At 42.8% G+C, this 14,633-nt stretch overlaps 1 protein-coding gene across 13 annotated transcripts in view; it reads right to left on the bottom strand.

Moving 5' to 3' along the window:
• LOC105474493 (t-complex 11) overlaps window positions 1-14,633 on the bottom strand; it is a 54,881-nt gene that overhangs the window by 21,793 nt on the left and 18,455 nt on the right. For 12 of the 13 annotated variants that reach the window (XM_011729191.3, XM_071097164.1, XM_071097165.1 and 9 more), the window contains 6 exons: window positions 14,344-14,564; window positions 13,107-13,243; window positions 12,662-12,879; window positions 12,392-12,573; window positions 11,447-11,610; window positions 9,381-10,721 (listed from right to left, as the gene is read on the bottom strand). In XM_011729191.3, the coding sequence (XP_011727493.1) occupies window positions 10,489-10,721; window positions 11,447-11,610; window positions 12,392-12,573; window positions 12,662-12,879; window positions 13,107-13,243; window positions 14,344-14,564 (1,155 nt within the window). In that variant the 3' untranslated portion in view covers window positions 9,381-10,488. Of the gene's footprint in view, window positions 1-9,095; window positions 10,722-11,446; window positions 11,611-12,391; window positions 12,574-12,661; window positions 12,880-13,106; window positions 13,244-14,343; window positions 14,565-14,633 lie in introns of those variants that run through there. The other variant, XM_011729189.3, reaches the window with a different exon arrangement.

Genomic DNA, 14,633 nt, shown 5'->3' with positions numbered 1-14,633 from the left:
ACAGAGCGAGACTCCGTCTCAAAAAAAAAAAAAAAAAAATAGAAAACAGAAAATAATTGAAAAAAATCAATGAGCTAGGCGTGGTGGCTGCCACCTGTAATCCCAGCACTTCGGGAGGCCAAGGTGGGTGGATCACTTGAGGTCAGGAGTTTGAGACCAGCCTGGCCAACATGGTGAGACCCCATCTCTACTAAAGATACAAAAATTAGCCAGATGTGGTGGTGCACACCTGTAATTCCAGCTACTCGGAAGGCTGAGGCAGGAGAATTGCTTGAACCCAGGAGGCAGAGGTTGCAGTGAGCTGAGATCGTGCCACTATACTCCAGCCTGGGGTGACAGAGCAAGACTCCATCTCAAAAAAAAAAAAAAAAAGACAACAATGAAACAAAGAGCTGTTTTTTTGTTGTTTTTTATTTTTTTTTGAGACAGAGTCTTACTCTGTCACCCAGGCTGGAGTGCAGTAGTGCAATCTTGGCTCACTGCAACTTCCGCCTCCCAGGTTGAAGCGATTCTCCTGCCTCAGCCTCCTGAGTCACTGGGATTACAGGTGCGTGCCACTACGCCCGACTAATTTTTTTTTTTTTTTTGGTACTTTTAGTAGAGACAGGCTTTCACCACATTGGTCAGGCTAGTCTCGAACTCCTGACCTCGTGATCCACCTGCCTCTGCCTCCCAAAGTGCTGGGATTACAGGCATGAGCGACCGCACCCGACCAAGAGCTGGTTTTATATATCAATAAAATTTAGATATTTAGATATTAGATAGCCAAACTGACCCAAAAAAAGAGAGAAAACATAGATGACCAATATCAAAATCAAATGGGCTATCACTATTGACCCTGCAAACATCAAAAGAATAATTAGGCCGGGCGCGGTGGCTCGAGCCTGTAATCCCAGCACTTTGGGAGGCCGAGACGGGTGGATCACGAGGTCAGGAGATCGAGACCATCCTGGCTAACACGGTGAAACCCCGTCTCTACTAAAAAATACAAAAAACTAGCCGGGCGAGGTGGCAGGCGCCTGTAGTCCCAGCTACTCGGGAGGCTGAGGCAGGAGAATGGCGTGAACCCGGGAGGTGGAGCTTGCAGTGAGCTGAGATCCGGCCACTGCACTCCAGCCTGGGCAACAGAGCAAGACTCCGTCTCAAAAAAAAAAAAAAAAGAATAATTAGAGGCCAGGCGCGGTGGCTCGCGCCTGTAATCCCAGCACTTTCGGAGGCTGAGGCAGGCAGATCACAAGGTCAGGAGATTGAGACCATCCTGGCTAACACCATGAAACCTCCTCTCTACTAAAAATACAAATAAAAATTAGCCAGGTGTAGTGGCAGGTGCCTGTAATCCCAGCTACTCAGGAGGCTGAGCAGGAGAACGGCGTGAACCTGGGAGGTGGAACTTACAGTGAGCCAAGATTGCGCCACCGCACTCCAGCCTGGGTGACAGAGCGAGACTCTGTCTCAAAAAAAAAAAAAAAAAGAATAATTAGACAATACTATGCAGAGTTCTTCATACATAAATGGGACAACTTAGACCAAATAGACCAATTCCTCAAAAAACATACTGTCACAACTCAGTGTGAAATAAATCATTCAAGCCTTACAAGTGTTGAATCTATAATTCTATTTTTTTTATCTCATTTTATATTTTGAGACAAGTTCTCACTTTGTTGCCCAGGCACTGCAGCCTCGACCTCCTGGGCTCAAGCTACCCTCCTACCTCAGCCTCCTGGATAGCAAGGACCACAGGCATGCACCACCATACCCAGCCAATTTTTAAATTTTTTGTAGAAACAGGTCTCACTATGTTGCACAGGCTAGTCTCAAACTCCTGGGCTCAAATGATCCTCCTGCCTTCGCCTCCCAAAGTGCTGAGATTACAGGCATGAGCCGCCATGCTGGCCTGAATCCATAATTTAAAAAACTACAGGCCGGGCGCGGTGGCTCACGCCTGTAATCCCAGCACTTTGGGAGGCCGAGGCGGGCGGATCACAAGGTCAGGAGATCGAGACCACGGTGAAACCCCGTCTCTACTAAAAATACAAAAAATTAGCCGGGCGCGGTTGTGGGCGCCTGTAGTCCCAGCTACTCGGGAGGCTGAGGCAGGAGAATGGCGTGAACCCGGGAGGCGGAGCTTGCAGTGAGCCGAGATCGCGCCACTGCACTCCAGCCTGGGCGACAGAGCGAGACTCCGTCTCCAAAAAAAAAAAAAAAAAAAAAAAAAAAAAAAAACTACAAATCTCCAAGTTGAGATAATTTCACCAGAGTATTCCATCAAATGTTTAAAGAATTAAAACCAATTCCATGTAATCTGTTTTGGAAAATAGAAGGGAATGCTTCCTGATTCATTTATTCTATGAAGTTGACATAACCCTGATACCAAAACCAGACAAAGGAAATAGAAAAAAGAAAATTACAAACCAACACCCCTCAAGTATATAGGCACCAAAAAAATCCTTAACAAAATATTAGCAAATAGAATTTGTATGTGTGCATGTGTGCATGTGTGTGTGTGTGTGTGTGTGTGTGTGTGTGTGTGTGTAGGATTACACATCATGACCAAGTAGAGTTTATTCCAGGGCTGTAAGGCTGGTCAATATTTGAAGCTCAATCAATGTAATCCAACATCTAGTCTAATAAACTAAAGAAGAACAAAAATATATCAATTGAGGCAGAAAAATGTTTGACAAAATTCAACACCTATTTGATAAAAACTCTCAGAAAAATGGAAATAGAGGATGAACAATAGCTCCCCAAATGTATGCACATCCTAATCAACAGAACCTGTGAATATGTTACCTTATGTGAAATGGTAGTTTGCAGATGTGATTAAATCAAAGATCTTGAGATCGAGGGTTTGCCCTGGATTATGTGGAAGAGCCTGATGTAGTCACAAGGGCTACGAAAAGAGAGGAGAAGTGATGATGTCAGCAAAGGTTGTAGTGATGTGCTCTGAACATGGAGGAAAGGGCTACAAGCCAAGGAATAAAGTGTGCCCTAAATCCAATTGCAAGTATTCTTTTTTTTTTTTTGAGACAGAGTCTCACGCTGTTGCCCAGGCTGAAGTGCAGTGGCGCAATCTCGGCTCACTGCAAGCTCCGCCTCCCGGGTTCCCGCCATTCTCCTGCCTCAGCCTCCTGAGTAGCTGGGACTACAGGCGCCCGCCACCCAGCCCGGCTAATTTTTTGTATTTTTAGTAGAGACGGGGTTTCACTGTGGTCTCGATCTCCTGACCTTGTGATCCGCCCGCCTCGGCCTCCCAAAGTGCTGGGATTACAGGCTTGAACCACCGCGCCCGGCCTGCAAGTATTCTTATAAAAGGCAGAGGGAGATTTGGTATACACAGAAAAGAACCATATGATTTCCATGTAACCATGGAGGCAAAGATTGGCATAATGGGGCCACATATCAAGGAATGTCAGCAGCTACCAGAAGCTGGAAGAGGCAAGAAACAGATTCTTCCATAGAGCATCCAGTGGACATACGGTCCTGCCAACACCTTGATTTTAGCCTGATGAAGCTGATTTATCGCCTCCAGAACTGTGAAATAATCCATTACTGTTGTTTTAAGCTACCTAACTTGTGATGATTTGTTACAGAAGCCAAAGCAAACAATTATGTCCATCCCTAGAGCCCCAAGAAGGAATTCAACTCCGTACGTTAATTTTAGCCCATGAAACACATTTCAGACTTCTCACATCCAGAACTATAAAAGAATAAATTTGCATTATCTTAAAGCACTAAATTAGTGGTATATGTGTATATATGTGTGTGTGTGTGTGTGTGTGTGTGTGTGTATATATATATATATATATTTTTTTTTTTTTTTTTTTTTTTTTTGAGACGGAGTCTAGCTCTGTCACCCAGGCTGGAGTGCAGTGGCACAATCTCGGCTTACTGCAAGCTCCGCCTCCCGGGTTCATGCCATTCTCCTGCCTCAGCCTCCCGAGCAGCTGGGACTACAGGCACCCACCACCGCGCCCAGCTAATTTTTTGTATTTTTAGTAGGGACGGGGTTTCACTGTGGTCTCGATCTCCTGACCTCATGATCCACCCGCCTCGGCCTCCCAAAGTGCTGGGATTATAGGCGTGAGCCACCGCACCCGGCCAGTATATTGTTATAATAGCAATACGATAATTCAGACAGGAACTTCCTCAACTTGATAAACAGCATCTACAGAAAACCTACAGCTAACATTATATTTAATGATGAAAGACTCAATGTTTTTCCTCCTAAGACTGGGAACAGGGAAAGGATGTCTACTCTCACTAGTCTTATTAAACAAAGTGCTGGAAGTTCTAGCCAGTGCAATAAGGCAAGAAAAAGAAATAAAAGACGTTCATATCAGAAAGAACGAAAAGGGTCTCTATTTGCAGCTTATATGACCATCTATATAGAAAATTCCAAAGAAAACAAAAACTACAGAAAAACAAGAATAAATTAGTTAAGCAAGGTCATAGGATACATGACAAACATACAAAAAGCAATTGTATTTCTATACTAGAAATGAGTATGTGGAAATATGATTTAAAATAAAAAACCATTAAGGATAAATATGACATGATTACACTTATATGAGGTATCTAAAATAGTCAAATTCATAAAAGCAGAGAGTAAGGTGGTGGTTGCCAGGTGTTGAGGGGAGAAGAAAATGGGGAATTATCCAATAGATGTAAAGTTTCAGTTACGCAAAATTAGTAAGTTCTAGAGATCTGCTGTATAACAAAGTACCTACAGTTAATAATATGGTATTGTGAACTTTATGTTAAGAGGCTAAAACTTAAATGCTCTTAGCAAAAAACAAAGCAAAACAAAAAAACACACAGAAGTTTTTGGAAGTGGCAGATGTGTTTGGTACTTTGTGGTGAAGGTATCATGGGTATATGTCCAAACTCATCAAGATGTATCCATTAAATATGGGCATTATTTGTGTATCCGTTATACTTCAACAAACCTTAATATTTAAAAATAAACACCATTTGCAATCACTCAAAAAATGAAATCCATACGTGTAAATCTAACAACATATATACTAGACTTGTACGTTAAAAACTATGCAATGTTGATAAAATATCTACATTGGTCACATAGGAATTTCAGATTTAGAAACCTTTTGAGGCTAAGAAGCCAAATCAAGGCAGATTTTAGATTTTACCTATAGTCTTAAGGTTCTTGGGCCTGCTAGGAAGTGATAGTTTTTACTCAATTATCAGGCTGGAGCCTGGGCATGGTGGCTCATGCCTCTAATCGCAGTACTTTGGGAGCTGAGGTGGGTGGATCATCTGAGGTCAGGAGTTCAAGACCAACCTGACCAACATGGTGCAACCTTGTCTCTACTAAAAATAAAAAAATTAGCCAGGTGTGGTGGCATGCCCCTGTAGTCCCAGCTACTCAGGAAGCTGAGAATCTGAGAGGCAGAGGTTGCAGTGAACTGAGATTGTGCCACTGCACTCCAGCCTGGGCAACAAGAGTGAAACTCCATCTAAAAAAACAAAAAACAAAAAAAAAACAAAATGACAGCTGGGCATGGTGGCTCATGCCTGTAATCCCAGCACTTTGGGAGGCCAAGTCAGGCAGATCACTTGCAGCCAGGACTTCAAGGCCAGCCTGGCCAACATGGTGAAACCCCATCTCTACTAAAAATACAAAAACTAGTTGGGGGTGGTGGCAGGCACCTGTAATCCCAGCTACTCGGGAAGCTGAAGCATGAGAATCGCTTGAACCCAGGAGGTGGGGCGGAGGTTGCAGTGAGCCAAGATCGTGCCACTGCACTTCAGCCTGGGTGACAGAATGAGACTCCGTCTCAGGAAAAAAAAAAAAAAATAAATAAATAAATAAATAAATATATATATATATATATATATATATATATATAAAATTAAAATCAGAAATAAGAGTGGGGAAATTATTACCAACTTTACAAAAACAAAAAGGATTGTAAGAGTATACTATGAACAATCCGTATGTAAAAAATTAGATAACCTAGATAAAATGGACAAAATCCTAGGCATATCAATTACCAAAATGGATTCAGGAAGAAAAAGAGAATCTAAATAGGTCTATAACAAGTAAGAGTTTGGTAATCAAAACTTCCCAACAAAGAAAAGTCCAGTACTACATGGCTTCACTGGTGAATTCTACCACTCACTTAAAGAATTAACACCAGGCCGGGCGCGGTGGCTCAAGCCTGTAATCCCAGCACTTTGGGAGGCCGAGACGGGTGGATCACGAGGTCAGGAGATCGAGACCATCCTGGCGAACACGGTGAAACCCCGTCTCTACTAAAAAAAATACAAAAAACTAGCCGGGCGAGATGGTGGGCGCCTGTAATCCCAGTTACTTGGGAGGCTGAGGCAGGAGAATGGCGTAAACCCCGGAGGTGGAGCTTGCAGTGAGCTGAGATCCGGCCACTGCACTCCAGCCCGGGTGACAGAGCGAGACTCCGTCTCAAAAAAAAAAAAAAAAAAAAAGAATTAACACCAATCCTTCTCGAACTCTTCCTCCCCGCAAAAATAGAAGAGGCCAGCATTACTTTGATTCCAAAGCCAGACAGACACCGTAAGAAAACTACAGACTAATATCTCTTATGAATACAGATACAAAAATCCTCAACAAAGCACTAGCAAACTGAATCCAACAGCATATTAAAAGGATTACACACCATGATCAAATGGGACTTATCCCACGAATGCAGTATTGCTTCAATATAAGAAAATCAAACAACATATCATTAATAGACTGAAGGAAGAAAAGCATATGATCATCTCAATCGACGCAGAAAAAGCATTTGACAAAATCCAAGGCCAAGTGTGGTGCCTCATGCCTATAATCCCAACACTTTGGGAGGCCAAGATGGGAGGATCTTTTGGGCCCAGGAGTTTGAGACGAGCATGGGCCACATAGTGAGACTTCATCTCTGCAAAAAATACAAAAATTAACCAGGCATTATGGCACATGCCTGTAGTCCCAGCTACTCAAAAGGCTGTGGCAGGAGGATCACTTGAGGCCAGGAGGTCAAGGCTACAGTAAGCCGTGATCACCCCACTGCACTCCAGCCCGGGTGACAGAGAGAGACCCTATGTTTAAAAAAAAAAAAAAAATCAAACAAAAAACTCAATACTGTTTCATGATTTAAAAAAAAAATTAAGCAAACTAGATAGAAGGCAACTTCCTCAACATGATAAAAGGTATTTATGAAAAATCCACAGCTAACTGTATACTCAATGGTGAATGACTGAAAGCTTTCCCCCTAAGATCAGGATATAAGACAAGTGCTTTTATCACTGCTATTAGACATTGTACTGGAAGTTCTAGCCAGAGAAATTAAGCAAGAAAAATAAATAAAAGGGATCAGAATTAGGAAAAAAAGGATGCAAAACTATTCCTATTCTCAGATGACATGATCTCATACGTAGAAAATACTAAAGAATTCACACACAAAGAGTATTCGATATAGTAACCTCAGTAAAGTTGCAGGGTACAAGATCAACAAACAAATTGGTTTTATATCTATACACTGCCAATGCACAATATGAAAAGGAAATTAAGAGAACAATTCTATTAACAATTACATCCAAATGAATAAAATACTTAGGAATAAATGTAACCAAGGAAGTGCAAGGCTTATACACTGAAAACTATAAAATGTTGCTGAAAGAAATAAAAGACCTAATGAAAGGAAAAGACATTCTGTGTTCATGGATGGGAGGACAAGATAGCAATACTCCCCGAATTTATATATATATATATATCCTTATCAAAAATTCCAACTTCCTGTTTTACAGAAATGGATCCTAAAATTCATATGGAAATGCAAGTGACAGCCACATAATCTTGAAAAACAACCAAGCTACAGAACTTATATTTCCTAATTTCAAAACTTACAAACCTTACAGTAATCAAAACAATGTGTTACTGTCATTAGGATAAACATATGATGAATGGAATAAAATAGAGTCCAGAAATAAACCCTTGCATATATGGTCAATCGATTTTTGACAACAGTCAAACACCAAGACCATTCATCAATGGGAAAAGGACAGTCTCTTCAATAAATAACTGCTATGAAAACTGGATGTCCAAATACAAAAGAATAAAGTTGGACCTGTTCCTTACACTATATACAAATACTAACTCAAAATGGTAGTTTCTCAATAAATTAAGCAGGGATTACCATAGAACTCAGCAATTCTATTCCTGGATATATGGGTAGACACTCAAAAACATAGAAGACAGGTGTTCACACAAAAACTTATATATGAGTTTTGTAAATAATGCCAAGTGTTCACTGTGGCATTGTTTACAAAAGCCAAAATGCTCAGCTCTATATGTTGAAAGGTACATATAGCCAGAGAAGGGAAAACTGAGGGCTTGCTGGCTTCTCAGCTAGTTGAGGGTTGAAGTCATACTCATGGACTGATGAGTGGATAAGCAAACTGTGGTATATTCATGCAACAGAATATTATTTAGCCATAAAAAGAATGAACATGCTAGAACACAAATGAATGTTGAAAAATGAGTGAAGGAAGTCAGTCACAAAAAGCTACATATGATTCAATTTATAGGAAAGATTATACAATTTATACAGAAAGATTAATGATTGCCAGGGGCAAGGGAAGGGGGGAAAATGGGCAGTGACTGGTTGCTGGAATGGGATTTCCTTTGGTGGTGATGAAAATGTTCTAGAACTAGTTCATCATGATGGTTGTACAACATTCTGAATGTACTCAATGTCACTAATAGCTTTCATATTACGTGTATTTTCTCCACAATTTAAAATACAAATACACATTTTTAAAAATTCCCTCAAACCAGTGGGAAGGATTGAATGGAGCTATCTTTCCTTGTTTAGGGACAAGATCCCTGTCTGCTCCATGAGAAAGCATAAGAAAATAAATTCAAATTTTCTAATGTACTGATGAGTCCCAATTTTAATTGTGAAGTACAAACCAAGGTTCCATTGTCAGTTCAGGGTCTGCACCTGCTAACCGGACAATCTTCTTCCCAGGAATCCCTTCAGAGTACTTTTGCCTCTAAAATAATGAGGTTTCCAAAATGCGGACTTTTTAAAAATTCAAATTAATAGTTGCAAATCAGAGAATACAACTGGGCAAGCCTCACTGTTTATTAAACACACCACTTTATCTGGACTTCCCCATCCTGAAGCTGTCTAGTTATAAGACTGGAAAAATGTGAATGATTCAGGCCCTCCAGCTTTTCTGGTCATAGTAAAAGTCACATTGTGTTGACCTAGCTCTGTCACCTACCTAGGATCGACCCTCTAAAAAAGGAAATCAATTAGAAGGAAACTCTGGGCCTAATGAAACTCAAATCCCCCTTCTGTTGTTCTTCCTAGATTAGGTGTGTAACACTCAGCAACTTCCATCACCTGAAATGATGAGAACATTGTTTTTCTTCACCTTGCCTTGAGAACACATAACTGAATTTCCATTTTCTAAATCTGAATCAAACATTTTCTTCATTTCAGCATACTAGGTTGGAGGTGGTCTGCTACAGTCAGTCTGAAAATGAGTTGGTCTCTACAATCTCAGGAGACAAGCCCAAATCCTTCCGAGAACATCTCTCATTTGTGATGCCAACAAGAGCTTACAACCACAACTGCTCAGAATGCAGAAGCCAGAAGGATAGAGGCTGCTCCACCTCTGAATGCCCACATCACCTCTGTCTGGAAGAACCAGGTGTTCTAAGCTTAGAGATGAGGGAAAGGAGACTTACTGGGCTAAAAAACAGGACCAGAATAAACTTGACACAAGTCAGTCACAGACCTAACTGTCCAAGTCTGAACTCTGGAAAACTTGGGAGAGAGGTTCCATGATCTCTGAACTTGTCCTCAACAGAATGCTTGCTTGTAGCCAACATCCATTTTCATCCAGCCCCGGGTTTGCACACTGCTTCAGACCATGCAACAGAAGAGGAAACTGAAGCTCTTAATATCCCTTGACTTCTTGTTGCATTCTTTGAAATTTGGTCCTAGAAATGAGCTAACTTCCCTAAACCATGTCCTCTCCTGAGGTGAACTGGACAAAACAAAGGCTTCCAAAGAAGCCCTTATATTCACAATTTGGATAATTTCAGAGTTTTAAGAGCTCCCTCAGAGTAATGCTTTACCCTTAAAGAAAATAACGCTAGCACCTGGTTGTCTTGGCTGCTCAGCTCTATGTGTTGAAAGGTACACATAGCCAGAGAGGGGAAAACTGAGGGCTTGCTGGCTTCTCAGCTAGCTGAGGGCTAAAGTCATAGGGCTTGGCCTCAGCCTGCAGCACAGGAAAAATGGAGGATTTCTTGCACTTAAGAAGTTTATTAGTGAATGGGTTTGGGCCAGTTGGTGTTTACATGCTTGATCCCTACAGCCTTGGTGTATTGGCTGCAGGGCCTGGGATAGAAGCTCACTGTCTGCTGGTCACTGGTGATGTTACTCCAGGAAGATGATAGGCCTCCTCTTGGGTCCAAGGTACCAGGGCTCTGAGCCGATGCCATCAAACAGACTCCACTTTTGTTTCCAGTGCCTGGGTTGGGGAGATGAGGGTTTCTAGGATCTCAGTGTAGTAGGGACCAAACACCTGCTGATTGTGATGTGTCAAGTTGACAAACTTTTGGCCCAGTTCTGCCAGTTCTGCTTCAATGAGAGTAAGACCTCCAGGAAGGTCCAACAGAGACCGCTGCACACCAAGAACCAAACAGCATTTGAGAAACAAACGGATTCGCTGATCTGTGAGCAGAAAAATACAGTGATAAGGGAAAGAGCAAACAGACTTCAGGGAGAAAATTCCCCCTGCGCTCTACTCACCCATGTTCTAAGTTAACAGATATGTACCAACCTGCCCACTTACCTATAGATAAGGAAATTTGTTTTGTTTGGAAAGGGGGCTGCTATCTTGCTCTCAAGGACAAATATAAAAACCTAGTGTGTTAGTAAATTTCAGACTATTCAAAAGATTGTTTAAGTAGCCATCAGTTAGATCCTAGTGAGTGTTTGACCTAACAGGAGGAACTTAGACTGATCCTTCAGATGGCTAAGGTTAGGAGCAAGCTGGCCAAGTTCATGGCCTCCACTCCAGCATGAGGGTAGGGGATTCCCCACTATAGGAACATGTCTTCCAGCTAAATTCAGCACTAGTTTCTTGTTGGGAGATGGGGGAATGTCAGATTTCTTGGGTGCAGTTAGAGAATGACCTGTAGGCCCAAGTGACTTAACCAGGTTGGCTGGATATATCCCACGCCTAGAAGTCATGAATTTCTGGGTGCAAATCATGCTGAGAACCACAGTTAGTCTTCAAACTGAAATGGATATGATTTCAACCAGCATTTTGAAAAAACTCAAGGCTAAACAATGACGTACCCAATTACCATGCTTCAAGTTGTTAAAGTTTGAGGTTCCACGGTCGGGATCTCTCTCTTCCCTCACCATTCTCACTACCCCACAAGCATACTCACCAATAACACTGTGGACACAGTTCTCCTTCTTGGCAATGTTCTGGAGCTGTCCCATCAGAGATGCTGTATTGTCACTGCTCAGAGCAACAAGGCCCATATTCTTGAGGCTTTGATGGATTTCCTGAGATACCTGTTCACTCACAGTCAGTATAGCTTCCTCAGGCCTAGACCATGAAAGAAAGTAAGCTGGCACCTACCAGGTAACCCTGGCATAGGCCCAGGATCCAGCATGCTGTATACCAGATGCCAGGCCCACTTGAGGGAGAATGTCAGCCATCCTCTCCACCCCCAAACCCCAGCCCCTGGCAGGCTATAGGGCCCAGTGGGTAGGTACAATGTCCTCACTGTAACCCTCAAGACACCAGCTATTCTCTATATGTGGCCTTGTATTCTACTTCTTAGCAAACAAGGTAAATAATAAAATCAACTCTGGAAAAGTGTTTAGTTGTGCCCTTGGATCCGCTCAGCATTCTTTAGTCCCATGGACTTGATTTTTACATACACATGTTTAAGACTTTCTTAGGTATCTTCCAGAATCATCTGTCCCACCTCATCAATTATAACTACAACCTGGCCTTCTGATTCCTCTTTCTCCTTTGGTGTGATGGCTTGCACACAGTGGAATGTTTAATCAATATTGCTGACTGACTGACCAAGTCCTGGATATATGTGATGATACCAGCCCACTGTTAGCACTCAACTAGATAATGACCCTTTTGCAGCAAACTATCTTCCACACTACCTTTTTGGAAGAAAGGTTTTTTGTTTTTTTTTTTTTGTTACAAGCCTTATGACCACTTATGGGAAGAAACCAACAATCTTTGTAGTTGGTTCCAAAGGACCTTTCTGTGGTTTGTGGTAGACAGTAAGCAATCGTTCATTACCTGCCTATGTTCTAAATACCACATATCACCTTCTGCTCTAAAAAATAACTATGCAGCTCACCTGGAGTGAAAGTCTTCCAACAGGGATTTGGTTATGCGTTTCAGTTTATCTACAAATTGGGGTGAGCCAAACAAAACACTGCCAGAGAAACTACTGGCCACCAGCAAGACTGAGGCCATGATGGTTAACTGATGCAACTGGGACTTCAGCTCCTGCAGCCGGGTTCTGTCCATCAGCAAGGTCTGGGAACCAGGGAAGAACAGGCTGTCAGGGGAAGTCCCGATGGAAGCCCTGAATACAAAACAAGGCAATGCCCCCAGACATTCCTACCTCAGGGAACTCTTCATTTTCAGGGTCCCAGAGAAGGAGGTTCAGGAAGCCCTGACACAGCACCATTGTGGGGCTGAGGGGCTCTGAGTTGTTGGTTGCCTCATTGGGAGAGGGGCCAGCCAGGCTGGAGGAGTCAGAAGTGTCTGGGCAAGTCGGAGGTGACACGGTAAGGTCTGCTGCTGCTTGGGTCAGCCATTTGGTGGTGTGATTAAGGAGACCTATGACAGGTAAGGGAGTGTGTAAGCATCTTTAGCATCTTCATCTCTGAGGCTTCAAGACCAAGGTTCTTTTCAAGATATACTCCTGGTCAATAAATAAATGCTCCCTTCCCTCACCTAATAAGCAACTTGCTATTCCTAAAAAGAGACAGAGTACTGTCTAACATTATAAAAGTCAGACCCAAGGTAGTACCTTTCCCACTCCTGCCCTCACATTATATACATACTAGGCTGCTTATTGAGGAGTTCCTGGAATTTAGCCCGTTCATACTGAATGGAATGTTCCTGCAGGTGGGGTTGAAGGCTCTGGATAGTGTAGTTCACCATGTCCATTTTCATCAGGCCCAGAACCTGGAAGATTCCTCTGACACAAGGGGAAAGAGAATATTTATGCTATGAAATGGAACCTAGTAAGCTAGAAACCCACCCAAGGAGTCATTAAATCACTGTATTTTAGAGTAAGGAGGGGCCTTAAGACTAACTTAGTCTTACCTCCTACATTTTCAGAAGATGACATGTGGCCCAGAACCCAATACCCAGCGTGAGTCAGTGGCAGAATTGGGAACAGCTAAGTCTCTGGACCTTGAAGCCTTCAGTCTAGATCTCCTTCACTATGGTCATTCTGCTGTCTCTTAAAAAGGGTAGTCAGTGGAAAGAAATACACCAGCATGCTAACAATTCTCTTCAGGAAGTAGGATTATAGGTGATGCTATTTTTGACTCATTGGGCCAATTGTTTTCGTTTTTGTTTTTGTTTTTAACTTTCTGGGTCTTGGTTCCTAGAGCTGTGAAATAGGGATGACCACCCATCACTGTCTCCTCATAGTATGTGAACTGGAAGAAGAGAAAACCTGGGAAAGAGCCCGAGGGCCGGGTATGGTGGCTTATGCCTGTAATCCCAGCACTTTGGGAGGCTGGGAGGCTGAGGTGGGTGAATCACCTGTGGTCAGGAGTTCGAGACCAGCTGGCCAACATGGCGAAACCTTGTCTCTACTAAAAATACAAAAGTCAGCCAGGTGTGGTGGTGCGCACCTGTAATCCCAGCTACTCAGGAGGCTGAGGCAGGAGAATCGCTTGAACCCAGGAGGCAGAGGTTGCAGTGAGCCAAGATCTCATCACTGCACCTGGGTGACAAGAGTGGAACTCCATCTCAAAAAAAAGAAAGAAAGAAAGAAAGAAAACCTAGGAAAGGGATATTTTAACTCCTTAAAAGAAAGAAGTATGTACTGTAGTGTCTTATGGTATTATACGGGGGGGGGTCCAATCAAGCCAGGATAACCAAAAGGCCCTGCAGGGCCATCTTTGGAAAAGAAGAGTGAATTGACCAGAGAGGAGAGAAAAGGTGTTAGTCAGGTCTTCAGCAGGGAAGAGCTGGTCAAGACAATGGCTATAATCTAGGTCTGGCCCAGCTTTTCCTGGCTCAGGGGCTAAAGCAGGTTTCTGGGGGCAGTACCAAGTTTCATACCTCAGTAGCCAAACAGGATCCGTAATGTTTTCTAGTTTCTGCACTGCTTCATCTCGAAGTGGTGCACACAGCAAAGCCATCATGTTGAGAACATACTTAGAGAGACAGAGGACTTTCAGAGCCCCCTGTTCTGCCTCCTGCTTGAGCAAGTCCGTGTCCAGAGCTTCTTCAATCTCAGTTCTCAGGCGGTTCTGGCGTGGTAATAGCAGTGATAGCAAGATCTGCCCAGGAAAGAAAGTCAAAGGAGTTGATCTGTTTAGAGCCCCAAACTTTATCCAATGGGCAACCCC

Source organism: Macaca nemestrina, chromosome 5 (genome assembly GCF_043159975.1).
Source record: "Macaca nemestrina isolate mMacNem1 chromosome 5, mMacNem.hap1, whole genome shotgun sequence".
NCBI classification, from domain to species: domain Eukaryota; kingdom Metazoa; phylum Chordata; class Mammalia; order Primates; family Cercopithecidae; genus Macaca; species Macaca nemestrina.
This window is presented reverse-complemented; position numbering and strand designations above follow the sequence as displayed.